Source organism: Lepidochelys olivacea, assembly GCF_965140295.1.
Source record: "Lepidochelys olivacea isolate rLepOli2 genome assembly, chromosome: 23".
NCBI classification, from domain to species: Eukaryota; Metazoa; Chordata; order Testudines; family Cheloniidae; genus Lepidochelys; species Lepidochelys olivacea.
In genome coordinates, this window is record NC_140433.1 from 15,032,547 (window position 1) to 15,045,749 (window position 13,203).

Sequence of the window (13,203 nt, forward strand, 5' to 3'; positions counted from 1 at the left end):
GATGGATGGATATATAGAGGGGGTGGGGGTGGATAGATAGAGGGGGTGCGGGGGGTTGGATAGAGGGGGGATGGATGGATAGATAGAGGGGCGTAGGGGGCATAGATAGAGGGGGTGGGGGGATGGATAGATAGAGGGGGTGCGGGGGGTTGGATAGAGGGGGGATGGATGGATAGATAGAGGGGCGTAGGGGGCATAGATAGAGGGGGTGGGGGGATGGATAGATGGAGGGGGTGGGGGGTGGACAGAGGAGGGGTGGAGGGAGGGATTGATGGGGATTTCCGGGCTGCAAGGAGCGGGGGTGGGTAGGGTTAGAGAGATGGGGTGGAGTGGGGGGTGGCAGGATGGGGGGGGCGAGCGGGGGAGGGGCGGGATGGAGGGAGGGATTGATGGGGTGGGGCGTGCCAGGATGGGGGGGCGGGGGCGGAGGTGTGTGTGAAGTGGGGGGGGTGGAGGAGGAGGGGGCGGGGCCGGAGGGGCGGAGCGGAGGGGCTGGGGGTGGGGTCCAGCCACCGCCCCCCCGCCGCCCCCGAGCCAGGGACTGAGCCGCCGCCGCCGGCCGACCAGCCGCGTCTTCCCCGCCGCCCCCCGAGGCCCCCCCGCCGCCCCCCGCCCTTCGGCCCCCCCGCCATGCCCCCGGGGGGTGACCCCGCTCCCCGCTGCGCCCCGGCGAGGCCGGCGTTGGGGGGGGCCGGGGGAGCAGAGCCCCCCCCGCGGCTCCACCTGTAGGATGGGAGGCGGCTGAGCCCCCCCGTCTCCGCCCTGCCCCCCGGCCCGGCTCCGCCATGGGCTGCAACCTCTGCCTGGTGCCGAAGCCGGAGGAGCAATACAAGGTCACGCTGCAGGTAGGGGGCGGGGGGCTGCGGTGAGGGGCGGCGGGGGGCTGCAGACAGAGATGGGGCGGGGCTGGGGCAGGGCCTGCACGGGGTCGCTGGGGGGTGCAGAGGGGCCGGGGGCAGGAAGCGGGAGCTGGGGGGGGCGCTGGGGGGGAAGGGGCTGCACGGATGGGTGGGGGAGGGACTGGGGGATGCCGCAGGGGGGAGGGGAAGGGAGCAGGTACCAGTCTCAGGAAGGTTGCCTAGCAACAACCCCCCCCCCCATCGCTGCTGGGTTTGGGGTCTGGGGGGAGGAATGAATGAGGGGGAGGGGCTGCATCTCCCCAGTTCGGGAGCCCCCCATGTAGTTACCCTCCCCTAGCTCCGTCTGACCCATCCCCCCCACCCCCCACTTCTCACCCATCCCCCCAGCTCTGCCGGGGCCCCCCACTCCCGACCCGCAGCCCCCCGCCAGCCCGGCCCTGCCCCCCCAGCTCTGCCGGTGCCCCTCACTCCCGACCCGCAGCCCCCTGCCAGCCCGGCCCTGCCCCCCCCAGCCCTGCCGGTGCCCCTCACTCCCGACCCGCAGCCCCCCGCCAGCCCGGCCCTGCCCCCCCCAGCCCTGCCGGTGCCCCTCACTCCCAACCCGCAGCCCCCCGCCAGCCCGGCCCTGCCCCCCCCAGCCCTGCCGGTGCCCCTCACTCCCGACCCGCAGCCTCCCGCCAGCCCGGCCCTGGCCCCCCAGCCCTGTCGGTGCCCCCCACTCCCAACCCGCAGCCCCCCGCCAGCCCGGCCCTGCCCCCCAAGCTCTGCCGGGGCCCCTCACTCCCGACCCGCAGCCCCCCGCCAGCCCGGCCCTGGCCCCCCAGCCCTGTCGGTGCCCCCCACTCCCGACCCGCAGCCCCCCGCCAGCCCGGCCCTGCCCCCCCAGCTCTGCCGGTGCCCCTCACTCCCAACCCGCAGCCCCCCGCCAGCCCGGCCCTGGCCCCCCAGCCCTGTCGGTGCCCCCCACTCCCGACCCACAGCCCCTGCCAGCCGGCCCTGCCCCCCCCCAGCCCTGCTGGTGCCCCTCACTCCCGACCCGCAGCCCCCCGCTAGTCCAGCCCCTGTGCCAAGGCAGGGCTGGGGAGGGCAGGGCCAGCCTAGCAGGCGCTGCGGGTCGGGAGTGAGGGGCACCGGCAGGGCTGGGGGGGCAGTGCCGGGCTGGCAGGGGGCTGCGGGTCGGGAGTGAGGGGCACCGGCAGGGCCGGGGGGGGCAGGGCTGGGCTGGCAGGGGGCTGCGGGTCGGGAGTGAGGGGCACCGGCAGGGCCGTGGGGAACTGGTTGGGGGGCTCAGGCTGGGCAATGGTTCCTCCACACACGCTCCCTGCTCCTGTATCAATCCTCCTAGTTTCCATGGGAACCGTTGCTGCGGTAACACAAGGATGGAGATGGAGACAATATGATGAGGGGGAAGCCAGGGGGGCTCGTCCCAGCCAGACTCCCGAGGGTGGGGGGGTAGGGGGGTCCCTGCTGCGCCCTGCTGGGGGGGCTGCGTGCCGCCCTGCAGGTGTCCACACTGAGGGGTGGCTGGAGCTGGGCTGGGGCGTACGGAAAGGCGGGATCTGCCCGGGGCTCTCGGGGGTCTCTCATGCCCGGCCCCCCCAGGTGAACGGGAAGGAGCTCTCCAGGCTCTCCCAGGAGCAGACGCTGGAAGCTCTTCGCTGCTCCAAGGAGCCGCTGGTCATCCAGGTCCTGAGGCACAGCCCCCGGGCGCGGGGCGGAGGGGAGGGGGCCGCCCTGCCCGGGGACCCCGCCACCCTGGTGGACAGCGGGACGCAGACAGACATCACCTTCGAGCACCTGCTGGCACTGGGCCGGCGGCGCGCCCCCAGCCCCCCCACCATGACACTGGAGACCTTCGGGATCCCCGAGCTGTAAGTGACCCCCAGCGGTGCCCCTCACTCCCGACTCGCAGCCCCTGCCAGCCCGGCCCTGGGGCTCCCCAGCCCTGCCGGTGCCCCTCACTCCCAACCCGCAGCCCCTGCCCCCCCCAGCCCTGCCGGTGCCCCTCACTCCCGACCCGCAGCCCCTGCCAGCCTGGCCCTGGGGCCCCCCAGCCCTGCCGGTGCCCCTCACTCCCAACCCGCAGCCCCTGCCAGCGCGGCCCTGGGGCCCCCCAGCCCTGCCGGTGCCCCTCACTCCCGACCCGCAGCCCCTGCCAGCCCGGCCCTGGGGCTCCCCAGCCCTGCCGGTGCCCCTCACTCCCGACCCGCAGCCCCTGCCAGCGCGGCCCTGGGGCCCCCCAGCCCTGCCGGTGCCCCTCACTCCCGACCCGCAGCCCCTGCCAGCGCGGCCCTGGGGCCCCCCAGCCCTGCCGGTGCCCCTCACTCCCAACCCGCAGCCCCTGCCCCCCCCAGCCCTGCCGGTGCCCCTCACTCCCGACCCGCAGCCCCTGCCAGCCTGGCCCTGGGGCCCCCCAGCCCTGCCGGTGCCCCTCACTCCCAACCCGCAGCCCCTGCCAGCCTGGCCCTGGGGCTCCCCAACCCTGCCGGTGCCCCTCACTCCCGACCCACAGCCCCTGCCAGCCCGACCCCGCTAACTTGTGTTCTCCACCATAGCCCCCCCTTCGGGCACGACTACTATGACCCTGTGGAGATCATGGAAGGGGGCCCCCCAGAGACAGAGCGGGCAGAGGAACTGGAGTATGAGGTGAGCAGGGTGGGCACTGGGAGCCCGGACACCTGGGTTCTCTCCCGGCTCTGGGAGTGAGGTGGGGGCTGGTGGTTAGCTTGTGTGGGGGGGAACCAGGGCTTCCATTCAGGATCTGTGTCACAGAGTGTGGGGGAGTCCGGGCCCTGCACCCCTCTTCCTGGGATCCACCGGGACTCTCCGCCAGCCAGGAAAACGGGAGGTTTATTGGACAACAGGAACACAGTCCAAAACAGAGCTTGTGGGTACAACCAGGACCCCTCAATCACGTCCTTCTGGGGGAGCAGGGAGCTTAGACCCCAGCCCTGGGGTTCCCTGTGTTCCTCCACCCAGCCCCAAACTGAACTAAACCCCCCCAGCAGGCCCCCTCCTGCAGCCTCTGTCCACATTCCCGGGCAGAGGTGTCACCCCCCCCCCACCCGCCCCAGGTCACAGGCTCCCAGGCCTCCCATCCCCAGGGCACATCCCCAGGTCAACACCCCCCCCCCCGCTGCGTCACATCGTCACAATCTGACCCCCGTCCCCCCTGCAGGAGGTGGAATTGTACAAATCGAGCCACCGGGACAAGCTGGGGCTGATGGTTTGTTACCGGACGGACGACGAGGACGACGTGGGAATCTATGTTGGAGAGGTGGGGGGCTGTTGAGGGAGGGGTGTGATGGGGGGGCCATGGCGGTGAGGAACTGGGGTGGGGGGTGGAGGAGACCAGGGGGTGACTTGTTGTAGGGGGAGGGGGAGCAGGCCGAGGGCTGGGGCAGCCCATGGGGGGCTGGAGGCCATGGGGGGGTCCTGGTCCCTAGTCCCATCCCCCCTTCTCTCCCTAGGTGAACCCTGACAGCATCGCCGCCAAGGATGGGCGCATCCGAGAGGGCGACCGCATCATCCAGGTGGGGGCTGCTAAGGGGGGCTACGGAATGGGGGTTGGGGTGCAGGGGGCTAACGGGGGCTGGGAATATGGGGGCTGAGGGACGAGGGGCTAAGAGGAGTGCAGAGGGCTATGGGGGGATGGGGGGTGCAGAGGGCTATGGGGACCTGGGGGAAGGGGGGCTGACTCAGCCCCCCCGGTCCCCTCAGATTAACGGGGTGCAGGTGCAGGACCGTGAGGAAGCCGTCGCCATCTTGACCCAGGAGCAACATACCAACATCTCGCTGCTGCTGGCCAGGCCTGAGACCGAGGTGAGGGGCGCCCCGAAGAGGTGGGGCTGGGGAGGAGGGGGGAGTCAGTTTAGGGTCTGGCTGGGGGAACTGTGGGGCAGGGGGCTGAGGGGGTGAGGTGGAAGTTGGGGGGCTGGGAGGATGTGGGGGCAGGGGGAGATTTCGGGGTCCCAGAGGTGGGAACAGGGGGTCACAGGGTGGGTGGGTGCTCACCATTCCCCAGTGAAGGGGGATCACGGGGGTGTTGGGGGGGTCCCTTGGGCTGCCTGGGATGGATGGGGGGGCTATGACGGGAGGGGCTGCAGCTTCATCCCCTCCCCCTCCACTCCCAGCTCTCCAGGCGCTGGAAGGACAGCGACCGTGAGGATTTCCTGGACGACTTCGGCTCTGACCACGAGGGCGAAACGAGACCCCGAGCGACCCCTGGGCAGCAGGTGAGGGGGTGGGGAGGGGCGGGGGGCTGGGCAGGGGGGCAGGGAACTGGGGGGCTGGTGTGAGGCCCAGGTGACCCTGTTTACCAGGCGACAATGGACAGAGGGGGGGCTTGGGGCCGGTGAGATCAGATGCCCAGCGGGGAAGCCGGGGGGCTCTGGGCTGGAGAGAGGGTTCAGGCAGAGCCCAGCTGGATGCAGGGGAGACTGGGATGTGCTGGGCTGAGGCGGGCCAGGCCTGAGGCCCAGAGAGTTTCCTATGCTGGGTTCAGACCCTCAATAAACCCTGCTGCTTTATGGCGGCTGAGTGTCACTCCAGTCTAGAGAACAGGGGGGCATTATTCTCTCTGGGCGTGGGGAGCTCGGGAGGGGCCTTATTCCCTCTAGGGGTGGGGAGCTGGGTGGGGGCATTATTCCCTCTGGGAGTGGAGGACCCGGGGGTCTCCTTGAGGGACCCACGGCAGAGACAGACATGCTAAGGCTCAGAGCGGTGCGGTTCCAGGAGGCGGGGGGCTGGACCCCCGAGAAGGGCTCTTGCACTGATGGGGGTTCAAGGGTGGGCAGGACCTGGGAGCCCGTGACAGCGGGGCAGGGGGTGCCAGGGGGCGCCGGGGGGCCTGGAACCGGGGGGCCGGGCAGGGGCGCCGGGGGGCCTGGAGGCGCCGGGGGGCCTGGAACCGGGGGGCCGGGCAGGGGCGCCGGGGGGCCTGGAACCGGGGGGCCGGGCAGGGGCGCCGGGGGGCCTGGAGGCGCCGGGGGGCCTGGAACCGGGGGGCCGGGCAGGGGCGCCGGGGGGCCTGGAACCGGGGGGCCGGGCAGGGGCGCCGGGGGGGCCTGGAGGCGCCGGGGGGCCTGGAACCGGGGGGCCGGGCAGGGGCGCCGGAGGGCCTGGAACCGCGCGGCCGGGCAGGGGCGCCGGGGGGCCGGGCAGGGGGAGCCTGAACTGAAGTCAGCTTCACCCCAATCTCCAAGCCTCCGCCTTCTCCCCGCCCCCAGCCGGCCGCGGCCCCCGAGCCGCCCAGCGCCGGCCAGGAGCCGGACAGCGGGCTGGGCCGGACGGACGAGAGCACCCGGAACGAGGAGAGCTCGGAGCACGACCTGCTGGGCGACGAGCCCCCCAGCGCCGCCGGCCCCCCGGCCCCCCAGCGCCGCGCGGCCCCGCTGCCGGCCCGGGACGGCCCCCCGGCGGGCGGCGGGCTGCCGGGGCTGGCGCCGGCCGAGGCCGAGCGGTACCGGGAGCTGCTCGAGCTGCGGGGGGGCCTGGCCCCGGGCCCCCGGCGCCGGGCGGCGCTGCTGGACGAGGAGCTCCGGCACCTGCAATTCAAATGCCGCAACATCCTGCGGGCGCAGAAGCTGCAGCGGCTCCGGGAGCGCTGCCTGGCGGCCGGGCTGCGGGAGGCCGGGGGGGCGCCGGCCCCGGCCGGCGAGGGGCCCCCCCCGGCCCCGCTGGCCGACATCACCGAGGTGCCCGAGCGCCCGGAGAGGGACAGCACCAGCGCCTACAACACCGGGGAGAGCTGCCGCAGCAGCCCCCCGCCGGGCAGCCCCCGCGCCCCCGGCCCCCCGCCCCGGCCGGCCCGGCCGCGGCGCCCCCGGGAGGGCAGCCCGGCGCCCGGCGCGCTGGCGGGCGGCGCCCGGGCGGAGTGGAAGGGCCGGGCGCGGGGCGAGGGCCCCCGGCGCCCGGGCCGGGACCGGCTGCTGAAGGCGCGGGCGCTGAAGATCCGGGAGGAGCGGAGCGGGATGACCACGGACGACGACGCGGCGAGCGAGATGAAGATGGGCCGGTACTGGAGCCGCGGCGAGCGCAAGCAGCAGCTGCTGCGGGCCCGGGAGCAGCGGCGGCGCCGGGAGCTCATGCTGCAGAGCCGGCTGGACGGGCAGCGGGAGGCGGGCGAGGGGCGGGCGGGGGCGGGCCCCGGGGCCCCCGCCGAGCTCAGCATCCTGGCGCTGAGCCACCGCAAGAGCCTCAAGAAGCGGAGCCGGCGCATCCTGGACAACTGGATCACGATCCAGGAGATGCTGGCGCACGGGGCCCGCTCGGCCGACGGGCGCCGGGTCTACAACCCGCTGCTCTCGGTCACCACCGTCTGAGGGGCCCCGGCCAGGAGCGGGGCTCCCCCGCCCCCGCCCCGCCCAGGAGCGGGGCTCCCCCCTCGCCACCGGCCAGGATCGGGGCTCCCCCGCCCCCAGCCCCGCCCAGGATCGGGGCTCCCCCCGCCCCCGCCCCCAGCCCCGCCCAGGATCGGGGCTCCCCCGCCCCCTGCCCCGCCCAGGATCGGGGCTCCCCCTCGCCACCGGCCAGGAGCGGGGCTCCCCCCGCCCCCGCCCCCGCCCCCAGCCCCGCCCAGGAGCGGGGCTCCCCCCTCGCCACCGGCCAGGAGCGGGGCTCACCCCCCCCGCCCCAGACCAGGAGCGGGGCTGACCCCGGCCCCCGCTCACACCACCGGCCAGGATTGGGGCTCCCATCCCCTGCCACCCACCAGAAGTCGGGGCTCCCTCCCCACTACGTGACAAGGCTTGGAGACTTGGTTTCTCCCCCATGTGCCAGGATTGGGGGCTGATCCTGCCTCCCCCACATCGCCACCATCAGAGGACACAGGGGGAGACCGTGGGGGCCCCCCCACTTTGCCAGGACTGGGGGACGCCCACCCCAGCAGGAAAGAGGGGGGCACCTGGTGTCACTCCCGGACATGCCTGGCTGCAGAAGGGACCCCCGGCTGCTGAGACAACGAGGAATTTTGGGGGGTCTCCCAACGCTGCTCCAGCCCCCCCTCCCCTCGCTACAGGGACCCCCCAGGATCGGGACCAGGGGGGCGTGAAACACAAAGACACCGAGTCAGGCTGTACATAGAGCACAAGGGCGGGGAGGGGGAGCACAAAGACCCCCGCCCTCCATGCTCCCCCCGGGACAGTTTTTATGTCGTGTCTGTGATTCGTGGCTGGTCAGTTCTTAATCGTTTGTCTGAGTCTGGCAGAAAAAATACCTGGGCCCCCTGCCCCCCTCCTCCCCCAGCAGACCGAACTGCCCCCCGAACTGCCCCCCAGACCCCCAAAACCACACCCCACTGCCCCCGAACACCCATTGCCCCCCAAACTGCCCACTAGCCCCCAAAACCAGACCCCACTGCCCCCGAACTGCCCACTAGCCCCCTGAACTGCCCCCAGCCCCCCAAACGAGACCCCACTGCCCCCGAACACCCTATTGCCCCCCGAACTGCTCACTAGCCCCCAGACACCAGACCCCACTGCCTCCGAACCCCTCACTGCCCCCGAACCACCAGACCCTACTGCCCCCAACCCCCCAAAACCAGACCCCACTGCCCCCTCACGCCTCACTGCCCTGAACCCCCCACTAGCCCCCCAAAACCAGAACCCACTGCCCCCGAACCCCTCACTTTCCCTGCTACCCACCAGACCCCCTTCCCCCAACCACCAGTTCCCACTACCCCTCTGAACCCCCCGCGCCCCTCCCAGAGCTGGGGAGAGAACCCAGGAGTCCTGGCTCCCAGCCCCCCGCACCGCCCCAACCCACCAGCCCCTCTCCCCTCCTGACCCAGATCTGTCATGTCTGTGTCCACAACTCCCTTGCCGCTCTCATTCCCAGCAGGGGGCGCTGTCGGGGGGGGGCGGGGCAGGGGCAGGGGGTTGGGCGCTCCCGGACGCCTGGGTCCGGAGCCGAATCTGCCTGGTCAGAATAAAGGGAAGCCTTTTTACTCCTTTCATGCGGCTGCGTCCGGAGGGTTTACTGTCCATGAGCCCCCCCCTCACCTCCCCATGGGCTGCTCCCCCACGGGAATGGACCCCCCCAGGGGTCTCACCCTTCCAGCCCCCCGCTTTAGCCACCAGGCGCTGCTCCCCTCCCAGAGCAGGTCAGAGAACCCAGGCGTCCTAGCTCCCAGCCCCCCTGCTCTGACCCACAAGACCCCGCCCCCCTCCCCCAGCCGGGGAGAGAACCCAGGAGTCCGGACTCCCAGCCCCGCACTAGGGGTAGTGATTGGCTGGCTGGGGGGGGGCGGGGGTTCTTCCCTCAATAGTTTGGGCTTCTGCCCCAGGTCCACAGGGACGGGGGGGGACTCCCCAGACACCTCATAAGGGGGATTGGGGGGGGCCGCAGGGGCGTTGGCAGGAGCCCAAGAATTCGCTGTATCAAGCTGGAGTCGCTGGGGGCGGGGGGGGGGGGGCGTGAAAAACGAGGAAACGATTTTATGGCGATTCCGGGCCCAGCGAAGCCACGCCAGGAAATTCCAGCCCCACGGGTGGTGCCCCTCCCCCCCGACCCGCAGCCCCCCAGCCCCTCCAGAGCCCCTCCCTGCCGACCCCCAGGCCCGCCGGTGCCCCTCGCTCCCGACCCACAGCCCCCCAGAGCCTCTCCCCCCCGACCCGCAGCCCCCCAGCCCCTCCAGAGCCCCTCCCTGCCGACCCCCAGCCCCGCCGGTGCCCCTCGCTCCCGACCCGCAGCCCCCCAGCTCTGAGCACAAGCCCCCCCAGAGCCTGGAGAGAACCCAGGAGTCCGGGCCCCTGCCCCAATCCCTAGAAGCTGATACCATCTTCCTAGCATGAGTCTCTGACTAATGAGGCGTTGAATGACGTACAAGAAACACTGGGGGGGGCAACTCGGGGGGGGGTGAATTCCTGGGCGGGGGGAAGCTGCTGTAACAGCCTTAAAGTCCCTAAATCTCCAGGGTGGGGGCTAATGGTTAGAGGGGGGGGGCCTGGACTCCTGGGTTCTCTCCCCAGCTCTGGGAGGGGCGAGGGGGCTGGTGGGTGAGAGTGGGGGGGCTGGGAGCCTGGACTCCTGGGTTCTCTCCCCAGCTCTGGGAGGGGCAAGGGGGCGATCACCCTCCCCATCCCGCTGGGGCTCAGAATCCACCAAGGTCTTTATTTATTCTGGCCGGATTCCAGGACCTGCCCTCTGCCTTTTACCTCGCGGGGGGGGGGGCGTGTGTCCAGCCACCTGCTGATTTTAAGCCCCACCCCAGCCCCCCCATTATTCTGCCTGGCTCTCAGCAGAGCCCCAGTTGTCATCTCTTGGGGGTCCGGCGCTTGAACCTCCACCTCTCCAGGAAACGGGGGGGGGGGGGCTAGGGAAAGAACCCAGGAGATCGGGAGTGGGGGTCTCTGTGGCTGGGTTTGTTCTGGGGGGTCCCAGACCAACAGGGGGTGAACCCCGAAAGAAAACTCCACCCACACCAGGTGGGTGCTCTGAGAAAAGGTGAGTGCAGGGACCCTCTTTATGGGTTTGGAGGAGAGAACCCAGGCGTCCTGGCTCCCGCCCACTTGCTCCATCCCACCAGCCCCCTCCCAGAACTAGGGGTATCAGCAGAGTTGGGGGGACCCAGGGGGCTGTAAGACAGGTGCAGAGCTTGAGGGGAGGCTAGGAAACCCAGTTGGAGTGGATGGGGGCTAAAGGTTAGAGCGGCGGGGGGGGGGGGAGGCGGGCTGGGAGTCCGGACTCCTGGGTTTTCTCCCTGACTCTGTTACTGACTCACTGGGTAACCATGGCCAAGTTATTTGCCCTCCCTGTGCCTCAGTTTCCCCATGTGAACAGGGGTCTCTGGCCCTTCCAGGGGCCCTGGCCGGGGTTCCCCCGCGTCTCTGCCCAGAAGGGTCCAGTCTGGGGGAGCGGCCCCAGCTGACGGCCCAGGCCCGGTTGCACTGGCGGGCCAGCGGGTGGCCAGGGGCCTGGCCGCATTGTGCGGCGACGCTGCAGGGGGTGACGGGGGCCCGCGCCGGCCGGTGGCTTTGCCGAAGGGCTGGTTGGGGTGGGGCGGCATTGGCTGGCTCCCCTCGGGGCCCGGCCCTGCATCGTGTGTCGCGTTCGCCCTTTCGCAGACCGGGCTCATCGTGACCTCGGGCCGCAGCCTCGGGCCGCCTTCGCCCAGGCCGCCTTCGCCCAGGCCACCTTTCCGGCTGTGCCAGGCTGGGCTCGCCGCCGCACGCGGGGTTGGCTGCAGCGCCCCGGCATGGGGATGGCAGGCGCGTGGCGCGTTCTGCCCGGCACCGGTGGGCTGCCGTGGCACGGGGCTTTGCACGCTCGCGTCCCACCCCCGCCGAGCTGTTTGCACACTTGCCTTGTGCTGCGTCGCGGTGTTTAGTGACCTGGCACCGGGGGCTCGCTGCCCCCCTCTCCCTCCAGCCCGCCATGCCCAACGCCTCCCTGGCTCCCAACGCCTCCCTCCCGGACGCCCGCGACCCCGGCCTGGCTGCCGCCGAGGTGACCGTCTTGACCGTCATCTTCCTGGTGGCCACGCTGAGCAACGGGCTGGTGCTGCGGGCGCTGGGCCGGCACCGGGCTCACTCCGCCCCCATGCACCGCTTCATGAGCCACCTGTGCCTGGCCGACCTGGCGGTGGCCCTCTTCCAGGTGCTGCCCCAGCTGCTGTGGGACGTCACCGACCGGTTCCTGGGCCCCGACCCCCTGTGCCGGGCCGTCAAGTACCTGCAGGTGGTGGCCATGTTCGCCTCGTCCTACGTCATCCTGGCCATGACCTACGACAGGCACCGGGCCATCTGCCGGCCGGCGGTGGCCTTCCGGCAGGGCCGGGTCAGCTGGAAGGCCCCGTTGGTGGCAGCATGGGGATCCGCGCTGCTCCTCAGCCTGCCCCAGCTCTTCATCTTCTCCAAGGTGCGGCTGCCTGAGGGAGCCAGCGACTGCTGGGCCACCTTCGCTGAGCCCTGGGGGGCCCGGGCCTACGTCAGCTGGGTCACCCTGATGGTCTTCGCCTTGCCCACCCTCTTCATCGCCGCCTGCCAGGCCCTGATCTTCCGCGAGGTGGCCAGGAACCTGGGGCGGGGCCCCCAGGGGGCTCAGGGCAGGGGCGTCTCGCCGGCCGTGGCCAAGACACTGCGCATGACGCTGGTCATTGTGTTGGTCTACGTGCTCTGCTGGGCCCCCTACTTCTGCGTCCAGCTCTGGGCCGTGTGGGACCCCCAGGCGCCTGTAGAAGGTGAGACGCCCCCCGGGCCGGAGACCGACCCCCCCCATCCCCCTCACCCCGACCTCTCCCCCAGGCCAGAGACCGACACCCCCCCATCCCCCCACTTCCCCCCTGGCCTGGAGACCTCACCCACGCTGTACCCCACCACCGCCCCCCGGCTGGAGACTTTACCCCCCCACCCAGCACCTGACTCCACCACACCCCTGAACCCCACCCAGTTCCCAGCCCAGAAACCTCACCAGGAGGCTGCGGGTCGGGAGTGAGGGGCGCCGGCGGGGCCGCGGGGGCTGCGGGTCGGGAGTGAGGGGCGCCGGCGGGGCCGCGGGGGCTGCAGGTCGGGAGTGAGGGGCGCCGGCAGGGCTGACCTCCCACTCCTTTTCCCCCCAGGACCAGCCTTCACCCTGCTGATGTTACTCGCCAGCCTGAACAGCTGCACGAACCCCTGGATTTACGGGGCTTTCAGCAGCAGCGTCTCGGGGGAGCTGAGCCGGCTCATGTGTCCCTGGCTGCCCCGGCCCCGCGCCGGGTCCCTGCCCAGCAACTCTCCCCTCACGGGTACCTCGGCCTGAGAGCCCCCCGCGGGGAGACGGGGGGCTCTCTGGGGACAGACGTGGGCCCTACAAGCTGCAGCAGCCTGGCAGGGGGGTCTGGCTTTGGGGGGGATTGTCCTGGGGGGGGCTTGCAGGGGGAACCTGGGGGGGGTCACTCGGGGGAGGCCTGCATCCATTTGGGGGAGCAAAGGGACCCCCCATTTACACCGTACTCCCTGAGGGGCCAAATCTGCGTCTGCCAAAGTCACCCCAATAAAAAGTGGGGAAGGAGAGAGAGGGTCTGTGATCAGTGGGGAAAGGGGGGAGCTGCGGGTCGGGAGTGAGGGGCACTAGGGGCGGGGGGCGATGGGCGATGGGCTGCAGTTTGCGCCGATCACCAGTAGATGGCGTCACAAATCAATTGATTTCGACCCGCTTTTGGATAAACCCACCTGCCCCGCCCCCCGGAGCGGGAGGGAACCCAGGCGTCCGGGCTCCCGACCCCCGCAGTGGGGTCCCTGTCCGCCTTGCGCCCCTCGCCCAGGCCTCGGGCCTGCTGCTTGCACATCTGGGCAGGTGTGTGTGTGTGGGGGGGCAGCTCCCTGAAAACCTTCCCCTGCCCCCACCCCCGGCTCGTGCCCAG

The 13,203-nt window shown here is 71.7% G+C and overlaps 2 protein-coding genes across 2 annotated transcripts; both read left to right on the forward strand.

Moving 5' to 3' along the window:
- Window positions 1-638: 638 nt before the first annotated feature.
- On the forward strand, window positions 639-7,272 carry PDZD4 (PDZ domain containing 4). Its single transcript, XM_084612967.1, has 8 exons — window positions 639-845; window positions 2,463-2,731; window positions 3,416-3,506; window positions 4,039-4,137; window positions 4,331-4,393; window positions 4,581-4,682; window positions 4,994-5,095; window positions 6,089-7,272. The coding sequence occupies exons 1-8, from the start codon at window positions 786-788 to the stop codon at window positions 7,181-7,183; spliced, it is 1,881 nt and encodes a 626-aa protein (XP_084469093.1). The 5' UTR covers window positions 639-785; the 3' UTR covers window positions 7,184-7,272.
- Window positions 7,273-10,217: 2,945 nt separating this feature from the next.
- On the forward strand, window positions 10,218-12,676 carry AVPR2 (arginine vasopressin receptor 2). The gene is made up of 3 exons (XM_084612149.1): window positions 10,218-10,304; window positions 11,229-12,039; window positions 12,418-12,676. Exons 2-3 carry the CDS (start codon window positions 11,235-11,237, stop codon window positions 12,597-12,599), a joined length of 987 nt encoding a protein of 328 aa, XP_084468275.1. The 5' UTR covers window positions 10,218-10,304; window positions 11,229-11,234; the 3' UTR covers window positions 12,600-12,676.
- The last annotated feature ends 527 nt before the right edge of the window (window positions 12,677-13,203 follow it).